The 23,624-nt window shown below is 46.3% G+C and overlaps 1 protein-coding gene across 1 annotated transcript; it reads left to right on the top strand.

Moving 5' to 3' along the window:
- The first annotated feature begins 10 nt into the window (after nucleotides 1-10).
- LOC108157649 (homeobox protein unplugged) lies at nucleotides 11-23,098 on the top strand. The gene is made up of 4 exons (XM_017289799.2): nucleotides 11-946; nucleotides 22,112-22,290; nucleotides 22,348-22,433; nucleotides 22,486-23,098. Exons 1-4 carry the CDS (start codon nucleotides 184-186, stop codon nucleotides 22,781-22,783), a joined length of 1,326 nt encoding a protein of 441 aa, XP_017145288.2. The 5' UTR covers nucleotides 11-183; the 3' UTR covers nucleotides 22,784-23,098.
- The last annotated feature ends 526 nt before the right edge of the window (nucleotides 23,099-23,624 follow it).

Here is a 23,624-nt window from a genome sequence, read left to right as displayed (position 1 = left end):
GCCATTTTCGTTGTTGGTGTTTGTGTTGCACGTTGTGCCGTGTTTCGTGTGTTGCTGCCGCTCGCCGCCACAACTCTGCGCGTTTTTGCCGACGCGTTTTCGGCCGCCTCCAAACAGTGAACAGAATATCGGAAAATGTGCTAAACGCCCCCGCCCAAAGCGGATCCAAACAGAACCTGAACGATGCCCCAACGCACTCCGAGCCCCGACGGAATGACCTCCCCGCGCTGCTGCAGTAGTCCGGCCATGTCCGAGATATCCGTGGGATCGCCAAGCCCACCTCCGCCAGCCTCTACGATCCGGGCCCTCAACATGAAGCGCCTGCGACTCCTGCGCAGTCCCACACCCCTCCAGAACGGTCGCCTCAAGGCCAGTCAGCCCGGCGAAGGGGGGATCCGCATCAAGAGCTTCTCCATTGCGGACATCCTGGGACGGGCAGATGATGATAAGGATCGGAAGCCAGCCACGCCCAATCCAGTACCGGCTGCTACGTCTTGTCCCGCTCCTGTTCCCGCGCCTGCCCATGCGGCCGCTCCAATGGTCCTCATCCATGAGCGTCTCCAGGCGCCGGCTGCTGGTCAGCTGATCCATTGCCCCGCTCCGGGCGGACTCCATCCGTTCCTATCGCCCGCCCTGCTCCACAGCTACGAGCAGCGCCTCGCCTGGGACTACCAGCGCCAGCTGCAGGAGCACTTCCAGGCCCAGGCCCAGCTCCTCCGCCAGATGAGCATGAACCCCGCCATAATACCGTCCGAGGACGGCAGCTCGGAGCGCTCCCATCGATCCAGCAGCAGCAATGGCAGTACCGACTGCTGCAGCCCCAAGGAGAAGCCGTCTCCGCCAGAGGGGCCCCCCGACATGGGGCAGAAGAAGCCTGAACCTGGGGCAGACACACCACTGGACGCGTTGTTCCAGCTGTCCACCAAAAACTTTGACGAGGAGCAAGGTGAGTGAATGCCTGCCTGCCTGGCTGATGCAACCGCAGACAAATTACATTACATTTTAATATAAACAAGAGCCCCTCCTGTACGGTACGGACAGACCCCAATGCCTATTCCATCATAACCATTAGCCTGGCCAGCGATTGATCAATTGTTGTCATTACGTCTTGATGAGATTCTGCTTAAGGCGTAAAAACAGTAGTAAGGTCAGGCCGGCCGAGGTGGCTAAATCAATTTCAGGCATTACCGCACTGCCTGGCTGCCTGGCTGGCCATCTCGGCATCCTCTTTGATTGCGATTGCCTTTCCCAGAGTCAGAGCCAGAGCCAGTGCCAGACCCATGATGGCTCTGGCGCATGCGTATCGTTCGGCATAATTTGCTTAGCGGCGTTGATTTCTCGTTAAGCCGCGGACCCGTCCATCCATCCATCCATCCATCTACTCAGACCATCCATCAGCAGGCAGCCCCATCTCGAAGCGAGCTTCGTGGGTCGCTACTGAAATTGAATTTACGCGCCGCACGTACAACAGGCAATTGGTTCGTGCCCCGCTCTGGATTGCCATTGCCACAGAGCAGAGGCAGCCGTCTAATCAGCTGATCGGTTGATCGGTTGATCGGTTGATCGGTTGATCGGTTGATCAACTGCTACTGGCATTGAGTGCACACTCCCAGCCAGAGATGATTATGATTATCGCACAGAGATGCAGCACTTAAGCGCCACAGTTTGCGAAAATATATTTTCCCAAGACATCGCAGGCATCCGGTCCCGAGGAGATCCTCTGTGTCGCCCATTCTTTTGCAATTGCAAATTGCGATATTGATCAAAAGCCGTAACCGGCCCGGCCTGGACCGTTGAGGGAATGATCTGAGGCACTTCCGTCTGGTAATTAGGAGCAACGACAACCCAACCCCATTCTTTAGTGCTTCACAGTCCCCAACACACTCTCTGCTCTGCTCAGGCCTCATGACGATTGCCACAAGATACGGCAAAGGCTTTGCCAGGCAAAATAATTACAATGAAAATGGCTGAAAAGTTGTATCCATTTGAACAATGGACCTGTCGTTAGGTCTCGTCAATTACATAGTGCCGACTGTGGGGCAAAAGAAACAGCACGTATCTGCAGATCCGAGTAAGGTATACTCTATACGAAAAATGAGGCATAAGAGACTCAAAAGTCTGCATCTTGATAGAGAAAAGAAGGGTATCCCGCACTCTTTCATGGATTATTCGAATATATGAAGAAGTATCTGTTAGTGATGAAACCAATGTACATACAGCTGCAAGGAGCAGCAAGTTTCGTAGCAGTATTGAGAGTCCCCTTCGAAGGGTACCAATATAATTGTAATGGGCCGAAAGGGAGGCATAGGCATGGCCATAGACCTAAGGATGGTGATCAGCACGGGCTGCCGCTTCTGTTGCTTCTGCTGCTGCTGGCTGATGAAACGCCAAGACAATTGGCAGAGACAGTCGCATTATTGAACGCACAAACGGCACAAAGTAGCAGGAAAGGCGGCGGATGCATCCCTAATTACAATTTAATTACTGAAACTTTTCCCACTTGACAAAAGGCAGCGGCAATGGCAGCCAAAGACTGGGGCCCATTGGAGCATGAACCACAAAACGCACCACACAGGCACAAAGGCACACACATATTCGTACACGTCCATAGACAAAGCGAGAGATACAGCAACAACTACTTGTACAGCGGATACAATGATGATGGCTGGCTCTTTGGGTTGACAGTTGATTTGACAGATAGCAGTGTAAACATTTTACAACATGCGGGTCCGGGGTCCGGGGTCCGGGGTCGCGGGCTGGGGCGTGGTCTGGTCTGGTCCGGTCCGGTCTGGCCGATCCGGGTGCCAAAGAAAACGCCATAGAGTCGAAACTAATTAGTTCAACTAGACGTATACTTAGCTTGGAATGGGGGGGGGTTAAAAAGTCAAAATTTTAAATAAATGCGAGATTAGGCATAAATTATAATTATAATTGGAAATTGGAATGGGAAATATAAAGCTGGTCGTGTGCTAACTACCATGCAAATGGAACCCAACAGAAATCTGTTGTTAGAAGGCAATTTGCAGTCACGCCAAATCAAGCGATCCATAACCGGTCCATAAAAATCGTATGTCTAATATACATCGAATTTCTTTGGCTGGTGGTGATGGCCTTTTGCCTTCCGCCTAACACGGCATTTAAAATAGCGTGCCATGATTCCGCCACGCCTCTATATAGTATCTGGTGCACTAGATACGAGTAGATTCTATCTGTCACATTAGTGACCACTTGGCCAGTGATTGTTGCTTAAATATTTGGCCAGGGATCTCGTCGGGTATTAAAAATCTGATCCGCTGATAAGACAAATGGAATTGGTGTGTACTATCGGGAATCACGAAAGCCTCAACACACTGCTGTTGGGATAATTGAAAATGTTCTACACTGAATTGTGTATAGATTGTGTTGATTATAAAGGGCAGAGATAGCTACCTATTATACGAGTAATTATCGGTTTGCTTTGGTCATGTTTGTGACTTATGATTGATACAACAAACAATGAAATCTTTGTGTTCCCTGAAGGATCAGCTTATATCAAAATTATCGTAAATACCCTCTTCAAGAGCGTATTAATGTGTCATTTTGTGTAATCCGTACTAGAAAACTCATCGCAATTCTTGGGTAATATATTTACAAGTTTTTCTGTTGCAATTGCCATTTCATTCATTTTAAATGCTTCCCAGGAAAATCATTCAATAGATCAACACTCAGCGAAGTCTGACTGAAGCATAAATCAAGCACACAAAAAGAAATCCCGCCAAAGTGTAAAATAAAAGTTCATTTCAAATGATTAATAGCTGAACGGCACAGCACAGCGTTTCATTCACTAATGACATTAAAAAAGCGCGAATGCTCAAGAATATTCATATAGATATGAGCCTAAGAGTGTACCGATTAAATACTATATAGCGATACTCGTTTGCCTCAATAAAATCGAGAAAATGACTTGGGGCACAAACTGTTCTCGCGGCATCTGCGGCATCTATGGGGGTTTCGTGTGGGGCAGGCTGGCAGGGTGGCAGGGCGCATAAAATATGCATGAAATATTGTGAAAATGCCTCGAAGCGGGGGTTCTGGGAGAACCGAAACAAGTTGACAAGCCCGGCGCTCGAATAAATTCTCTAATTAACGGTTGCGCCTCAAATAATTTATTAAAAATTATAATTTGCCATAGTAAAAGTGGCAGAGAAATATGAGTTGTGTTGAGTTGAGTTTGCGTGCCGACTATCCATAAAGAATTAGCATTAATATGAGCTCTCGGGAAAACTACAAAAACATAAACAGAAAAAAAATGAGACCTGCGTGGCGTGGCGGCAGTTTTCGGTTGGCTTTCAAAAATGGATAACTGCCTGATTTGCTTTCACTGAACGGAGTCGTAGACGGAGAGGGAGCCCCGAGGGCTGCACACAACGAGAGTATAAGCACGGGTGGTCCATCACTGGGGGACCCTCGGAGCAAATTGCATACCTCTCGGTCCGGTTGGAGTCAAGGCAAGGCAAGGCAAAAGAACAAGAACAACAAGTGACGCCTTGCTAAAAGGCCAACACTGGCACAAGCACACACAGATACAGATACAGATACAGATACAGCTTTGCCACGAATACAGACAAAGAAGCATACAAAGATACAGATACTCGGAGAAGAGGTGTGCAAAAGCAACGCACTGAAGGTGTTACCTGCACGCTTTTGATGAGCACTAATTGAGCTCGAGTTGCATTTTTCTTCTCTTCCCATTGCCCGCGACTCCACCAGAGGGGGGGGAGCTTGACTTGGCCAGGAGCAGAGAGCAGGGAGCAGGGAACTGGTAGCGGGACGGGGTAGCGGCGTCAAGATCAAAGCCAGCAAGCCGATCATAAAGACAAGCGAAAATCAAGCATCGACAGTTGCACAAGAGACAGCAAATGAGAGAATTAGCAATGGAGAGAAGCACCAGAGCGACACCGAGAGAGTCGCTGCTCCTGAGAGTGTGTGAGAACTACATGAATTTTGGTAATAACTTTATCAGGGCCTTATGGGAGGCCTAAACTAAGGCTCAAACGAGTCCAACCCAAAAAGGAAGCCAAGCAAATGTTTTTGGTCAAAAAAAAAAGGGGGAAGACCCTGGCCGAGTCAGGACCTTGTCAAAGTTCTTAAAAGCGCATTGGCATTCCCATTCGCATTCCCATTCTCATTTGTATTCGCGTTTCTGCCAAACATTAATCACTGGCCCGAGCAGAGCCGGGGACCGCCAGAGCTGTGAATTTTCGGCATGTGTCGAACATCAAAAGCCCGCGCCACGCATAAAAAGCCATTTAAAAACGCATTTTCTGCCTGGCCCATGCCCCCAAAGAGCACTCCCCGCGTGACCCCGAGGGGCCAGCCCCAGACCCGGACTGCGACTGGACAGACGAGGTTGCCAGAGACAGCCAGGAAATGCAGTACGCGAGATTGATGCGTTCACAGACAGCCCAGCGGACTACTGCCACAGGAATGCGACGAGGTCGGGGCCACGGCCGGAGTCAAGTGGGGAGAGCGGTGGAAAACGCATTTTCTCGCTGGCTGCTTTTCCAGCTGCCCGGGTCGTTATCGGGTGGGGCGCAGTGTGCAGAATTATATGGGTCAGCTGGCGCCTTGACTGGCAAAACCCGTTCTCCCGGCTAGGTGTTGGCCAGCAGCGATCTCAGACAATCTCCGACGGAAGGTAGGGGGGAAAAGGTAGACGAGGGAAGTGGTATGTATGATAATTGCGTATCTATGAAAATGCACAGCGACAAATCATATTTATATGCTACCTTCAGAGGCTAGAGGAGTCTTTTGATGATAAATGTTGAAAAGCCGGCATAAATTAAAGCATTCAAATCATTAGCAGCGATGCCGAACAAACGAGCAGGCAGCGCGAACAGGATGGAGCGGATGGATCGGGGATTGCAGGTTGCCAGGGGAGTGCCAAGTGCCAGAGCCCCTCCCAGCGGATGGGGAAATTATTCACAGCTACGGATCAGGCGACATTAATGCAAGGCAAGAGCAACCCAGGGGCAGACACAGTGTCCCGATATCCAGGTCTCAGCCAGGTCTCTGGTCCCCAGCTCCAGCGCTGGCAAGGTGCTCTTCTTTTTGGCCATTCGCCGCGCCGACAGGTGCCGCTGACTCTGCCACGTCCATCTCGTGTCCATGTGTCTGCACTTTGCCGCACTTTTGACGATCTCCAAGTATCGTTTGATGCATTGTGATGCAAAAGCGGATTCGTTCTGGCTCGTCATCAGGTTGCTCTGCTCCATTTCCCGATTCCAACGAAAGATGTTCCAAATTGAAGCATGGCTAATTGTTAATGTCTGTCTGATGTTAAAAATATTGAGTGTTGGCAATCTTGATGAGATTGGGTTCTTGATAGATCGAAGATATTTAAAAGGATATTAATGTGAAAGCATTTTATGGGTAGGAGATGTACAGACTGATCGGAAAAGAATAAGCGAACAATATATATGTGTATTTTCTTAGCTCAAATATTCTATTAAACAAATCGATCGGAAAAATTTATTTTTTTGGGAAATAGACAAATTTTTATCCTCCCCAATAAAATGCGTTCTATTACCAAAATTTATACTCTTTCAAATATAGCCATGACTGAAGTCCATCAGATCTGTGTTTATTCTACATTCCTCTAGCCTTTCAACTCCGATTTGAAGTTTATCGAATAAAAACGAATCTAATGCCATAAAAATCATTTCCTTCCCGACGATTGACTTACTCTAATTAGTGTATTAAGTCATTTTCACGCCCTCCTGCCCCCATTCGTCACTCCCCCTGCACTGTCGTACATCAAAGAACATATTCATCCATTCATTGGAAAATATTCTAGAGACTATCCAAATACATAGCATAGGAAAGGCATAACAAATTCGTGGCAGGAATGGGGAATTCAGTGATTTGGAAGAACATTTGTTGGTTGTTGTTGTTGTTGTTGTTGCTGTTTCTGTGATTGTTGTGGATGTTGCTGTTTACACGCAACTCGACTAAGAACCAACAACCACCAAACAGTCACCGCAATAAAGCAGGGGGGGCAGGGAGCGAACGACAAACTTCACGCTAAAATCGAGGGAAGCTGTGAAAAATGTTTTTCCTTCTTTCCCCCGAATCGTTTCCCGCATAAGAATGGGAAATGGTGTTGCTGCTTCTGCTTCTGCTGTTGGCAATGTCAACAAAACATTTAACACCTTCCATCGAGCAACAACCCCAAGATACGACCTCATCTCAGAGCCCTGGCTGTGCATCTGTGTATTTGTATAATCGTTTATTAAAGTGTGAAGTAAATTAATTTGACTATTTGAGATGTTTGCTGCTGCTGCCGCTGTTGCCACGCCAAATGACTTGCAATCGTTGACAAGATTAATTAATCCCCCTGGCTTGGCTGTGGCAGTGGCAGTGGGTGAAGGCAATCAGAGAGAGGGAGACGGGGGGGGTGGGGGCCCCAATGAAAGGAAAAGGAAAATGCACATAATAATTGATTTTCTTTTTCATTGCATTGCATTTCTTTTCGTTTTCAGCTGTTTTCCTTTTCCTTTCCGTTTTGCAGTGCAGAATTGTTGTGACAAGCCTCGTTATGCCAACGAAAGGCGTTGTACGGCTGTACGGCTGTATTGGTGTATGCAGATGAGGTGGTGTATCTGTGTGTGCAGGGGCTGTTTCATGTCCGCCGACATTGGAACGCCTCCTTCCTCCTTCGAGGCTCTGGCTTACAGCTCGTGTATGCACTTTTGACAAGTAATTTAATAAAGCCAGCGACATGACGCGCTTTCTTGTTGCTGTTGCTGCTTAAACATGCATAAGCCAAAGTCTGAGCCACAGTGCCGCCGCTGGCTGGGGTGCCAGTCAGTTAGTCAGTCAGTCAAAGCCTCGAACCCACCTTTTTTTTATTTTTATTTTTACTCTTTTTTCGGTTTGGTTTTTGCAGTTTGATTGCAGCTTGTAATCACAATTAAAGTGTTAAACATAAATGCCAGGGGGGCCAACTGGCCAACTAACAAAAGGCCAAAAGCAACAACAAAAATGCGAGGAAGGTGCACAAGGGTTGCTCAAGTGGCACTCGGGGATCGGCTTTTTGGGCTCGGTTTGGGGAGTTTATCATTTCACGGACATGTCTGCCTGGCTGGCTGACAGCCACGGAATTTCGGCAGTATTTCGATTAATTAATTGACTGTCAACCAGTCAAGTTCAACTGCACTAGCATTTGCATTTGCACTCGAAGTCTCAGCCGAAAAGACGATACTCTTTGCACTTCAAGTATCTAAATATCTGTAAGTTGTAAGAGCTCATTGCAAAGTTAATGTAAACCCATTAAGGTGAAGAGCCATGGCAACACCTTTTCAAATTACCAGCCAGCATTTAAATGGCCATAAATGTTTATGACATACTCGCACTAAACGATCAACTGGCAATCAGGCCAACAGACACGGGCGGGCTAATTAAGATGCCAAACGGAGATCGGAATCAGGGGATTCCGTCAGTTGTGCCAGTTACAGTTCCAGCTCCATCTACAGATCCAGATCCAGATCCACTCCCTGGCCATGTCCATCAATGTCTGGCTCTTTAATTGATTTTAATGTGCCAGTGTCCTATGCTGACTGGATCGATTCTATCTGCGGCTCACACAAACCATGTGCACCCGATATGGATCGGCACTTTTCATTATTCGGTTTGGTGTTAATTTATGGCGTATCTTTCGAGCGCTGCCGCTGCCTGGGCCAACCGATTGCTTCCGTCTTGGCGGCCATATTGGTACCCAGAGGCCGCCAGAGGACAGAAGACAGAAGACACAACAGCCAGAAGAATCAACAGCAGCAGCAGCAGAAGGAGAAGGAGACGTCACTTCAGAATGCACTTGAATATCTTTCCAGCTCCCAGTTCTCGCTAATTACGGCAATTAAAATCCACTAAATATCAGAAAGAAACGAAAATTTTCTAAGGCGCTTCGACGTCGCCGTCGCCGTCAAGTGCTCGCCAGCCAGTTTGAGTTCAAGTGGATTTCGGATCGCGTAGATCTCGTAGATCTCGGCCTCCAGTCCATTCCCGTAATGAAAATTGCATCTTAATAAAGCCTAATTACAGGCAGTCTCACAAATGGAAGCCTAAAGTGTTTTTGTCAAGTACACGGGCTGCCAGGCATCAGCGGTATCCTTTGGCGGTGCCTAGGATACATGCTCGTATATCCCCGTTAGATATCCCCGCTGATTAGCCAAGTGCCAGTTTTGTTTGGAAGTACATTAGCCGTAGTTGCAGTCCCAATTGCATTACATTATTGAACCTGAGCAACGGCAGGCAGACGGCAACGGCCGACGGCAACGGCAACGGCAACGGCAATGGCAGGCAACTGCAAGTCATAAACAATTTCAATTGCCGTTGCACATTCGCAACACTCAATTAACGCTTTTCAACAAAAGCCCAACAAAGTACGGGCCACGGCAGCAACAATAACAATAATAATAATGCATTCATCACCTTATGACAGGCCCACAGACAAGCCTGGCCTAGACAATAGTGTCAACCATAAAGAGATTGCAAAGCCCCAGCCGCGTATCTATTAAATTATGCTTAACTATGCGCCTTTGTTGGCCCAGTCAGCAGTCCCATGCCACATGCCCCAGGCCCCAGGCCCGAGCCGGCTACGCTACAATGTCTGTACGTAGTCGTAGTTGTTGCTGCTGCTGCTCGGACTGTTGTTGATGGTAGCAGACAAAGGCCAGGCCACTTAAGAGTGCGGAGGCAGGAGGCCAACAAAGGAGCCCACAATTCCTTTGCTTCTTCTTCAGCATTAGCCCTATAGTCTGGTAGGGATATCCCTTTCAGAGCTGCTTCATATCTGCTTATACGAACGTGAAAGGTACGTCACAAGATCGGTAACATGAAATCAATTGGTAACCCAATTCGAAGGTGCCACACGCCGTAAATTGTCCAAAAATAGTCGACCCACGCAACAAGTTTTGACACCCATCTGAATGCACATGTGTATGTGAGTGTATCGAATCGACTTGAATGAATGTATTCATGGTTGGATGTGAAATACGTAGGAAATAACATGAATTCTTCATAAATTCTCTTTTAGCAGCGAGGCGTGGGACTTGGAGGCTCATGGGTAATGCGTAAGCAGTGAACACCTTCGAAATACCCTATCCACCTACCTACCTGGGCAGCAGTTAACATTTGCTACTGCTACGCCATGGTTAATACACAAAAACATGCCTAACAACTTGTGTATACTCTTTTCTATGGAGAAGATAATATTATTCATACTCTGAAAAAATAGAACATAGTGTGTTTCATTCATTCTGTATAACACCCTAAGAAATATCTTTTGTTGGTGTTTAGGTTATATAAAATTGTTATGTATGTACATATAGTATATAGAAAATATTGTATATTTGTAAGACTTCTTTAGTATCCAGCAATATAAATCCTCTACAGAATATGGCACCAAGCCTTGAGCCAGCACCATTATTTATTACTTGTTACTAATTCTCTGAGTATCGAATGATCTCAAGGTTCTTGTATACTCCATAAAATTCAATGTGTCATCTGCATGTACTGTACACTATTTTACACTCTCATATTACGAGTATCCGCTATTAGTCTATTTATGCCCTCATTCTAATCCGAAAATTTTCCACAAATTCGCAAACGTCTCTCTTCTGGTCTGTTAATCTGTGTCAACAGACATTTCGTGATCACACCATCAGATATGCTTTAAACTAGACCCATTCTCATGCTCTGAACGAGTGCCATTCACATCCTACTCAGATGCCAGAATGACAGCAGTTTTATGCCAATTCAATTGGAACATTTCGCAACCCCGTTCGTCCGACAATGACCGCTGGCTGTAAGTCCTCTTGCCTTCATTCCCCGATTGGGTGTATGCACATTTGTAAACGCCAACGAAATTGTCATCGGACATAATTTCTAGCTGAGTTTTCTGTCGCTCTTTGGGGGCACGGCACAAAGCCGCTCAACGCGGCGTATGCGTAATGGATGCTTGAGCGGACTGCGCCTGCGGCTGCCACTGCGCCAATCCATAAAATGCTGAATTTATGCACCTCCAGTGGAGAGAGGGGCTGTGCCACAGCAAGCCAAGACGGCTGCCGACGGGGCGTAGATTTAATTAAATAAATTCCAAGAGCGACGCATTCGGCGTCGTCGCTTTTTTACATATTTGTGCGTAAATTGTGTATTATAACTGTGCCACTGCCTGTCTGTCTGAGTGTGTTGCACGTTTCAGCATCATATGTGCGCGTGTGTGTGTCGCCAGTAATTAAATAAATCTGTGCATTGTTTGCGCCGCCGCCACAGCTGCGATCTCAAATGAAATAACATTGAAAGGAGCCAATTATTACTCGCATGCTCTTTCCCCTTGTGGTAGATGGAGTGTGCCAACGAATTGGATGCCAATTTACATAGAAATGTGCATAAGATTCCGAATGTGCGAATAGGAATACTTAAGACTTGATGCCAATAAGATAATTTTGTAAAGGGATCCCGTTATGGTATGGGTAAATATTTTTAAACATATATTTTTAAAGGTTTTTACTGCAATCCGATCATCCTTTGTTTCTAAATATTTCTTATTATATTATATTATATTTAAAAAAGGTATATTAAACGTGCACATTGTTTATTGTTAATTTATTAACTTTTTTTAAACGGAGAGCCTTGCAATTACGAATTCAAAATGTATGACACGCCCACAGCAACCAGAAAGTTGCATCAACTACCACAGCAACACGCACACTTCTATACTCACTAGCTCGCAGATACACACACACACACACATACACATGCAGGCAGGCATATATCAACGGCTTAACAATTGGCTCAGACTTGTCGTCAGGTGGCCATTGCCGTTAAGCCGCCACCGTTGACTCCGCCGCCGCCGCGATCTCCGCCCCCGTCCGAGCATTTTCAATCCCGTTCTCCATTCCTCACTCTTGACGGTTTGCGTGCCTCATCAAATGAACCACCCCGTCCCCCCGCCCACCATACACACGCATTCTGATACTTTAATTTATGGTCTCGCTCGCAGTTTATTTGTCATGCCAACGGCCTGTCGCAGTAATTATACACCTAACCTAACCGTGGCTAGTTTTTTGGTGCAACATGCAAAATGTTTTTACGGCCCTCGTGGCACGAACGCACATCGAAAGCGCCATGCCATGCCAATGGTCGCTTGTTACGGCTAATGGCCCGGATCGCTCATAAAACAGAACCCGTTCTCGGGCCCCAGCCCAATGGAGGATGCAAGAAACGGTTATTGGAGGAGGAACCAAATCGCGAATTCAATTCGCATTAATGTTGATTAGACGGTTTATACATGTACTTTTCAGTCACAGATTTCCCATTTTTCCATTGAATGAAAAACCATTTCTTGGTCAGCTCCTATATCCTTATACGTTTCGTTATTCCTTTCACTTGTTTGCTGGCTTATAATTAACCCATTTGCTAATTCAAAGTGTATCTGTATCCAATGCTTTCGGGCAATTCCATTTGGCATCACCTTTTGGCACCACTGGGCACTCGACGGGGAAACCAAACGACTTTTTTCCACCTTCACAAAAACAGCGGCAACCGGCACTGAACTTTCATTTTACGGCTCTCACTAAAAACAAAACCTACGAGCGCACCTCCATACTATTTCCTTTGGCTGCTGCTGGTGCTGCCGGTGCTCCCAAAAGCATAAAGCTGCTTATCTGGTCGGCTATATCGATAAACATAAATAAAATGATATTGTCGTTGTCGTTGTCGTTGTCGCCCCGATCCAGCCACTACAAGCTGCCAACTGCCAAGTGCCGACTGGTAACTGCAAGCGGGTCGGATCGTGGTCGTACCGGGCCAACGCCTTTTCCAACAAAACTGGCAGTCAACATGAATGCGCACATAAAAATGCACTATAATGATAACGATAACGATGCGCAGCGGTTTGTTGTTTTACAAGAAAATTATGTATTATTAACATACATACAGACACAGCGATGCCCAGACGATGAGAGATGCACTTGTTTGTCGTCCTGCTGCGTGCGCAGCGTTATAAAGATGCCTGCTTTATCACAGCCCCCAGATGGGGGTTCGATTCGGTTTCAGAATCGGGAACGGCTACGGGAACGTATCCTCTGCAAATTAACTTGTTCTGAATTGTGGGTTCTCCTCGTGCCGCAAGTAAGGCTGGGTATCGTGAGCATTAACGGAAATTTATCATAAATTCCAATACCTTACTACTAATGGGCGTTGATTAGCTAATTTGCTGCGCTCGTTTCATTTTCCACTCATATGCCCAGGCCCATGCCCCTGCCCCTGCCCCTGCCCCTGCCCCTGCCCCTGCCCCTTGCCGGAAAGTCATTTCAAATACTTAATGCCGTGGCTGCCTTGCTTTTCGTCGTCATCGTCGCTCGATCAAAATCGTCGTCTACATATTTGCCACGTCTCCAGCTACGGCTACGGCTCCGTCATCTTCTCCCCCTCTATAACCAGCGTTGTCTGCCATCTCCTTTTGGCCGTATTAGCCGGCGGCATGTTTACTTTGATCTCATGTTAGGAACAACAACACCAACATCATCTTTGGCAACTGATTTGCTCTGCTCGAGGCAGGCCTTCTCCAGAGCCCCGCTCTATCGTTGGTCAAAATAATGAATGAAATCAAATCGGTGCCAGGTCCGAATTAAATGCCGTTTTAGGTTTTTGCGTTAACAGAGCCTGGTTAGGCCACGGACGGATTAGCATAGCGTGTTGTTCTTGCAACAGTTTTTGGCACGCATGTGCACCCCCTCTCACTCTCTCTCTCTCGCTCTCTATTACTGTATGCCCTTTCTTTCCCTGGGCCCAACAATGAGAAGATTAATTTATGTTATTAAGTCGGCACCGCCGTCTTTGATCTTCGCTTCTCCGAGGTGTAAGGTAGGCAAGTCAATGCGGTGGCAATGCTGGCACCTGAAGATACACCGACCATCGACCGACCGACCCAGAACCATAGCCACAGACAATCGATGAGCATCGAGATCGAATCCCAGATCGAGATCGCCACGATCGATCGCACGACCCTGAGAGCACTGCAGCTACCTGCAGCGCCTTAGATTGCTGATTGCCCCTGGTCCTGGTTCTGGTCTGGTCTCAGAGCTGATGTTGAGGAAGTCATTGAATGAGGGCAACCCCGAGGATCCTGGTTCTTGTTCTGACTTCAGCTTAGAGTCCCTGCCCTTGCCTTATTACATTAATTTGTAATTTATGACAGCTTGTCATAATATCTGCTATACGAGTTTGGTAAGTGTAATTCTTAGTTGGCACATCCACTGAAAGAAATTTTAATGATTAATGTGCGACATAACTAAAAGGAATCATGCACTATGTTTAGGAATAACTGAATATCCTTTTACTAGCAGATTCATTCATTATTCAGTGACTCGTAAACGCCCATCTTTCTTTCGAAATTTTCAGAAAACAGCCATTAAAAAAATGGTAAACAAAATACTTTACACTGCGTTAAAAGTACTTAATTTTATATGCCGTTACACTAAGAGAAAAATGGCATAGTAAAATTATTAAAATATTTAATTTAAATATGGAAATATATTTATTTAAAACATGAAATATTTTGTGATTAAATGTCCTCTTTAATATTTCCGCTATCGCTGCAAATAAATGCTTAGATCTAAGTGCCGATGGCTGAAGTCGCAAAAAAGATATTAAAAATATCTGCATATAAATTGGTCTAAATTTTTATAAATTTCTGAACAAAACGTTTTCATTTCAACACTTCTGATACGATGCACACACTCGTGTGTATCCATAAGATATTCATATTTATATAAACCCATCAAATATTGATTTGATTTTTAACTAATTCTTTTTTATGGTGTGTGTGTGTTCATTAATAAGCCGCTTCTCGGGGCTTTCTGGTTTGCTGTCGTGGTGCGCCGCATCGGTTTCGCTGAGTTGTCAAAACTATCGTACAATGTCTCTGGGGCAAGTTCAGCGGACCGCTGCTCACCGATCCAATCACCACGAAGATGATCATCATCATCATCATCATCGGCCTCAGCATCGAATCAGCATCAGCATCAGTCGTATCTATCCATTCATCTAGTTGCTGCTTGGGGCACAGTTGGCTTTACATGCATACCATGCATGCTGTTGTCAACGCTCTTTGTTGTGCCACCAATAATGCGGCGGTGCCTTTGATCGGCCGGCCAGTTCAAAGCCCCCACGAACTTCTAACTCAATTAGTGTGTAGTTTTTTAAACGGTTTTGATTACAGCGCATATTTCTTGCCCATGCCATAGCCATACCCATCCCCATCCCCCACTAACATAGAATACATGCTACTTATAAAGACATTAAGCCAGCTAACTCATCCCGCAGCCCGGTCCAGCCTCCGTTTGGCCTACATTGCAGTAGTAGAGATGGATATGGAGCTGGAAATGGAGATGGAGCTGGGGAAGGTCACTCAATCAGTGCACAGGACCCCGACCAGCCTCAGAACCGCCGCCTTTGATCGCCTTTTAATGATGATGACCATTGTTAGCTGATGTTAGCGATTGCAAACTCAGATTTTCACTTAACAACGCCGCCAAATGCTGCCGCCCATCGAGGCGCAGTCCAGGCCCAGTGCAGGCCCAGGTCCGGACCAGATTCGGAGAGCTTAAAGGGCATGCAAACATAAAAATGATGTAGTAGAGTCCAGCAGGGGAGGGCAGTGCCAAGTGCATTGCAATCAGAGGAGGAGGGAGGCCTGAGCGGCTTCATCGGCTGCTCACCGTCCAAATTGCAATGTCTGGTAATTTTTATTCTTTCGCACAGACCAAACGATGGCCGTACAGTGGGACAAGATCTGGCAAAGTCAGCAGGGAAGTCCAAGGGACACGAAATCCTTTAGTACAAAAAATAAAATATCTTTAACTAGCATATTTCTCTATTATATCAGCCAGTTTTCGGTCTTCGTCGTGACCCGATATTTTTCTCATACCGGCACGAGCGTGTGAAGCTAGTGAGCCGGGGGTTGAAGCGAGTTTTGCAAGGGGCTTGCCCCCTGATATTACAAAATAAAAGTACTAAGACCTCAACAACGTAAAACGAGACCTTATAATATCGAGTATATACAGATAAGTGCACCTTGTTCTACTGTCCACTCAAGAACTGCAGACCAGACCCAGTGCGCCTCGGGATGCAGCCAAAACGTGCCTCTTGCAGACATCCCAGTCGTCTACCGTCTACCGTCTACAGTCTGCAGCGAAGACTTTGCCTCCAAAAGCTCTCTGTCTGCCTCTCCATTTCCGTCTGTGGGCCCCATCGGGGTGTCTGCATCCTCTTACACTGACTGACTTCATTGCTCTTTACGTTACGTTAAGTTTAAGTATACGTTTGCCCACTGCCCGAGCGCCATCTCGTTTAATCTACCTTTTAAAGGGCGTGGCCATAGTATTTTATATGTGTTGATCAAAGAGCGCCGACGCTTTGACCCGATGCCGCCGCGCGGACATTGCGTTCTTTTTTCTCAGCTCGGCTTTTGCGTAGCGCAAAGCGGCGCATGCGCAACGGACCAGCCGATCGTGAATCATGTGTCGGTTGCCCAGGATTGGGGAGATTCTGCTGGGGCGGATGGGAGGGGGGGGAGGATCGGTGTGTGGCCATAGCATGGCTGAACTCGGCCCGGCTTGGGCCTTTACGTATTCATTATTGAATTAAGGATGACCACGTTTTCGGCGCTTTGTAGCGCTGCGTCGGAGTTGCAATTGATTTGCCATCCATTAAAATCAATCAAAATATACCGTCGAGGGTCGGTCGAAGAGTTCACGTGTAATTACATGTGAAAGTCGCTATCCGAAACGCTAAAGAACTGCATCTGAATCTTTTTTTTTTTTTTGGGCCATCTAAAGTGAGTGAGCATTGTGCGCAAACGGTTTGTTGGTTTACCCCCTTTATGCTCGTACGAGCCAGGGGTCTGGCGTCCGCACCGGACGCATGTCAGGGGGCTGTTCCCAAATCGAAGAAGAAAGTCGCCGCCGACACAGGCATCGATCGACCAGTTCCTGCCTGCGTACACTTGTATGAAGAAATTAACCCGCAATGGGATGACTACGACAACATCTCTGATTACAGCCCCGGGGCCGTTGACATGTTCTTCGGCTCCGCAAATTGCACAGGATCTCCGAAATTATTGGCCATGTTAAATGTTTACAAGATGTAATGCCGCAATCAAAATAGCTGCGGGCCAACATGAACGGAACATTTACGCTGGGCAGTGGCAGTGGCAAGCAATTCGCTAAATGTTTAAGGTTTCCACCTGAGGCAGTCGCATGGGGAAAGGGACACGATAAGGGGCAGAGAAATATGGCGTAGATCAGTACCAGAGAAAGTTCTGTATGCCCAGAGCAAGGGAGAAAACTTGTAGAGTTTCCAAAATTATCACTTAATGTAGGAGAAGCAAGTCCTAGTCGCCTACTTCAAGATAATCTTCTCCTGTGTTATTATTTTATTAAGTCCCAAAATTTCCACTTCAGCATCTCCCAAAGTAACTTCCATTTTGAGATTAAAATAACTCCACTCTGTCTACCTGGGGGGATCCCAGCCAGGCAGCAGCATCCCAACTCCAGGGCGGTACAAATGACAACAAAATACAAAAAGTTATTGGGACGCATTACGAGCGTGTAAACAAGCAGCCAACAATGACAGTCACCGAGCCGAAACCGGGGCCGCAGCCGAAGAGAAGACCCCACCAGTCGACTGAGCTCCAGAATCCATATCGAAAAGAAAATAACAAAATTTATAACTTTCTCGTTATGGAGAGCTGCGCCCCCGCCCCTTCGCACTCAGGCAATGGGAATGGGAATCTCTTTCTCAAGGCAGCGGAGCAGAGCAGAGCAGCGCAGCGCAGAGATCACTTTGTCGGCGGCTAAATTTGTCTCATCTTCTTATATTAATTTGTGTTATTGTATTTCGGCTTTCCGTAGCTCCAGCAACAGCAAACAGCACAGGGCAGCGCAGCGCAGCGCAGCAATAATAATAATAAAAGAGGCAGCAAACAAAGGTAGCCAAAAGGTATCGGGTTTTATAACCTGCTCGAACTCATCAATTTCATTGCTAACAACACGCAGACACGCCAAAGTGAGAAAAATATGCAGGGTCCAGGCCCGCCATCGACTTTGATCCGGTCTGAATCATCATCTCGATTCGAGCCGGACTATGCTGGAATTTTGTGGTTACGTTTTTTGGGAAGCATCTCTCTATCTGTATCTGTATCGGGCTCTGTCTCTGTCTCTGCCAACGTCATAAGTAAATTTCTTGTGTTGTTGCGGGGATTTCAAAAAGCCATTTAGAATAAATTAACTTGGACCTACCGCTAAAAAGATCTGATCCGTTCGGATCGGATCACCGAGGGTCTGTCTCTCTCTCTATCTCTCTCTCCATTTTCGTTTTCATTTGGGTTCTGGATTTTCGGCGAGGGAGTGAGTGCGCCGAGCCGCCTTAATCTGATCCTCATCAGCGTGGCTGTGGCCCCAAACAGGATTAAAATTAGTTTTTGATTACGCTTTCGAGCTTCTGGACAACGCAATTTGTGGTCTTCCCCCGAACCCACTCCCGGTCCCAGGGCAGGGACTCAAGGGGCATGTAATTAGCGCTTATGGCCAAAACTCTTCCCCTCTGGGGACAGGGACTCTTTTGCATTCGAAGGTCGAGAGTTTTTCTTTGTCGGCAGCAGCGCTTTGTCATAATTTTGTGGTGGCGGCAAACTTATAAAGCTATTGGCAGGTATTTAGCCAGCCCTGTTCCCAGTCCCAGTCACAGTCCCAACTCCAACTCCAACTCCAGTTGAAGCTTTGGATATGTGAATGTGAAATTCCTGATGCTCATAAATCCCCACAAAAGTCCGTCCAAACTTCTAATTGAGTCTTCCGTTCGAGGCACCCCAAATCACATTCCACATGTCATGCTCCTGGCCCGGACTGGCACTGGTCCGTCTGGTCTGGATCTGGTGGCTACCTACTCGTACCCACGGCTCGCTCTCGCCTTTCAAAGACTCCGATGAGATCCAATGCAATGTGCGGCATTTGAAGAGCGTGTGAACAGCAGGCACCTTGTGTTAAAATATTTTCTGGGCATTAGCATTAGCATTATCCGAGCGATACGCATCTCGGTGGCTACCAGCGGTGGCAGCAGACCCAGTATCTCAAGATCTTGATCTCAGCTGGCTTTTATTATGACGTTCTTATGGCTCTTATTCTCCCTTTTATGCCTGCACTCGAGGGGCTTAGGGCCTGGACATTAGCCATTACCACAACCACTGCGCTCCTCCATTTGCCCGCTGGCTGATCCCGGCTGATTGATTTGAAGTTGGCTTTAATTGAATCGTTTTCTCGCTCTCCCCGTTCGACTTAATTAACATAACAGCTCTGGGCCAAGCCAAGCACTTTGCGGTAGCACTCTCTGGGGAATGGTTTTCCAATAGAGATCGATGATGGACACCGAGAGTGACCAGGAGGACGAGCGGGCTGTGTGCTCCAGCATTGGGCAGAGGGCATTTAATTAATTGCTGCTAATTTATGGGCCTCCCAGTAGCTGGGGAGTCCAGCTAATTTGCCTAATTACCAGCCACACCATTAGCCATGCGCACTGCTACAAGTCTGGGTCTCAGATCAGCCGGCGATAAGGCACGCCATATCGTGTCGTACCAATACACTGACAAAAACCACCGGATGTGCCCACAATTGGCACAATAACTGATTCACTAATCACACTCATTGTTACGCTGTGAAAAGCTAAATATTTATAAATGTTAATAGAAATTAAGCTGGATTTCTCAACGGAAATATTCCTTAATATTCGATAAGCATTAAACGATTCAAAGCCATCAGCTCAACTACTTAAAAAGATGGACTTCTATACAAAAGTTTTACAAACTCTTGTGGAAAGTCTTTAATGATATTCCTAGATAACTTCATCGATTTCTTTGAGTGCATAGTTCTTTATATTAGAAGCAAGCCCAGCCCCAGCCCAACCTACTTATGTAAGGACAATACGTCATTTTGTTTGTGTCTCAATTAGCAACGCTGCCAGGCAGGCACTATATATGCTCACCTCAGCCAGACATCCGCAGCTCCATGGCTCCGCTGGACACCATTGTGCTGGCTGTCGCTCGGTGGTTGGACTGGCTGGCTGGTGTCACCGTCAACTCCCTGCCGCCTGTCACCGTGATTAGTTATGCTGATGACATTGTTTGTTGGCTTGTTTTGTGGGTGCTCGGGTCGTAATTCTTTCGGCAAACATGTCCCTATTCAATTCCATCTGGATGCCTGCCACTCGGACTTGTTAGTGCCTCAACGGCAGCTGCCACAGCCACAGCCACGGTCTCTGCCAGTGGCTCTGCATGTGGGTTAAGCTATTAGCCCCATGTCCGACTTGGTCCAGCCCCTGAGGGGAACTATCATAATTAATAAAGCTGCGAAAATGGCCAAAAGCACACCCACTAAACTAGGATCAGGCACCGACAAGGTATGCCTTGGCTTTTAATTAGAGGCGTGCCTCTATGCCCTGGCCAATGTGTGGCCAATATAGATTGGATTTCCGACTCATTTAAACGGTTTAATTAAAGAAATCGATTGATCCGTTTCGTTCGGATAACGATCAAGTTTTGGGGAATGTAAGACTAAGAAAAAATGTTGCAACCTGGTTTATTATTTCACTGAGGAAATACATTTATCCAAGAGAACCTCAAAACATAATTAACAATTTAATGCACATTTTCATTTAGGAAGCCTACAAATATACTATATGTACGAGTATCCTTCATTGCTTTATTAACTTGAATTTTTAAAAGGAGGTTCAACATATAAGTTATAAATGATGACACAACTCACGCACATCCCATTCAGTTGATCCTTTGGAAGATCCATTCATATTCCTGCTCCATTCGTAGGGGAAGGAAATATGCGTGGCGTGCTTCCTGGCCCTAGAGCTGCACAACCCCAAAACCCTGAAGTAATAGTACTGGAAAGGGGCGTGCACACAACTGAAGATAATCTAAACTTCACAATAAACACATCAGGGTAGTGTCAAAATGGCTCTGGGTTGGACTTCGACTTCAACCGCAGGTCCACACAAAACGGGAGGGAAGGAAACAACCCCTTCCAGGAGTTGGAGTGTCCTTGCCAGACGCAAGGACCAAATTTGGGCGTCTTAATTGTTAATTGTCGGACATGTTTAGCAGCAACAAAGTTACTGCTGTCTCCTGTTTGACTCTGCAGGGGTTATACAAGGAACAGCTGCCGTGGCCATCGTCCGACTGACTTCCTTCCATCCCCATCTATATACATACGAAACTGGGAAAGAACAACCATTTCCGTTGATACTTAAGCTGAGAGATCATTCGCCCCGCGTATAAATATTGAGCATTCATAAAAACCCCACCGAAAGGCGCAGAATTGAATTGCCGCGCGATAAATAAACAATTTCTAATGGGATTGGGTCTCGGGTTCAACCGAGTTGAGGCGATTTCCGCCGCGGAATACTTTCCAAAACATCAATCAGCGGACGTATTACCTTTAAACATGCCAAAAACAAATACCGGCAATCAAAATCCAAACCGAGAGCCCCAATCGAATCGCTTACAAAAACATCTCTCGCACTCACAGAGGAAATCATTCAACTCGGCCGGGCCAATAAAAGGCGTCGGCAAAGTATTCATATATCTGGCTAGAGAATCCCAACCCCCGGGTTTTTATGACCACAGATTTGTTATTGTTTATTGTCTATTATGAATTCCATCGAATTGTGTTTTGAAATTGTTTCAACCACGAGCACGGTACAGGCTTTTCACTGATTGAATCGAAAGTGCCAACGAATGCGTAGAGATTATAAAAGGCGATCATTAAAACTAGGCAACAAAACGATGGTTAGGTCTGGGGATAAGGTTAAACGAATGCGAGAAGAGCCAAAAGCCCCATAAAGCCCCAGTATTCAGCAACAGTTTTATGATCAGCTGTGTGAAGCACATAAAAAGTTGACTGATAGCTGAATACTCGTAATTTACGATGCCATCACAGTCCTCATCACACCTTTTTGAACTCATTCTGATGCTGATGCTGATGTTAATGTTGATCCATTGCAGATCCCTCAACGCTGAACATCTTTGCAACACGCTCCAATCCAAAGAAGAAACGCAAGTCCCGAACCGCCTTCACCAATCAGCAGATCTTTGAGCTGGAAAAGCGATTCCTATACCAAAAATATCTCTCGCCAGCGGATCGCGATGAGATAGCGGGCGGACTGGGTCTCTCTAATGCTCAGGTGAGTATGTAATGCAGTTAAATACGATCGGAATTGATGACTGGATCTCTTCAACAGGTGATCACTTGGTTCCAAAATCGACGCGCCAAGCTCAAGCGCGACATGGAGGAGCTGAAAAAGGATGTGCAGATCACGAAACAATTGTCAGCGAACAAAAGCTTTTTAGAGAATGTTAATGACTTGAGTATTTTAAAGACCCGACCAGTCAGCAGATCCCCTGCGACCCCACCACCACCACCACCACCAGCAGCACCCACATCAGCACCGCCTCTTGCCGAGCGCCCAGCAGACGGCAAGCAGCATCGGCTCGGAAAAGGATAAGGACAAGAACAAGGAGGACCTTCGGATGCTGAAGCTGATGACTCTGATGCGGTACTCGGATGGCAAGTTGCTGTACCAGCAACCTCCTCTTCCTTCTCCATCAGCAGCACCAGTACCAGCACCACCACCCTCACAATTAATGCTGCCCCACATGCAACAACCGCCCACATAGCCCACATAGCCGACAGCGACAGCTCCGCTCAGCGATTAGCCTAATTTGTAAATTACTGATTATGAACGCTTTCATTCGCATCTAATTTGCCAAAAACAAAAAAGCACACACAAAAATATAAGTGAAGATATGAAAACGCAAACATGATTTCACATGATTTTCCTAATTGTAGTATTAAGTTTCAAGAAAATTGCTTGTGATTTTGTCTCTACTTAAATAACGTATGTGCTCTTCTATGGCACAGTAGCAACAGCAGCACGGAACGGATCTACCCTTAACAATGTATATTTAATGGAACTAATTATGTATGATATTTGGATGTACGTTTGTTATCCTTTTATATTTCAAAAGTAAACGAATATCTGTCGTTAAAGAGGATGCATGGTGGATTTGGAGGCTTTAACAGACTGGATGAAAAGGAAGCAACAATTTCATAATGGTCTAGACTCAATGGCCCTATAAATTCATATATATTAACTTCGAAACCTCTATATAATCTTCAATAAACGGGGATATTAGGCGGAGATATTCTGGCTAGGAGAACTATAAAAAAGTACGATTGCTGTAGAAACTACAGCTCGATGAGATTATATTGATTTACAATTGTTTGAGTCCAATTCTGCAAAAATTTCACTATATTTTTAAAAATTCGTTCCGGATTGTGGATGCAGATCAGGAATATACATTCTACATGTTCTACACGGGTCTTACATGCATTTTACACGGCACTGTGCCGCCATCTGTGCACAGTACGGTGCTGTCTTCCATATAGCTAATATTCGACGGAAGATATTGAGGGAATCGTCGTATTTGTTGAATCGGTAATGGCACGGTTGACAAC

The sequence above is a fragment of the Drosophila miranda genome, chromosome 2, assembly GCF_003369915.1.
Source record: "Drosophila miranda strain MSH22 chromosome 2, D.miranda_PacBio2.1, whole genome shotgun sequence".
In the NCBI taxonomy this organism is placed as follows: Eukaryota; Metazoa; Arthropoda; class Insecta; order Diptera; family Drosophilidae; genus Drosophila; species Drosophila miranda.
Note: the sequence above shows the minus strand (reverse complement) of the source record. Positions and strands in the feature narration are given on the sequence as shown.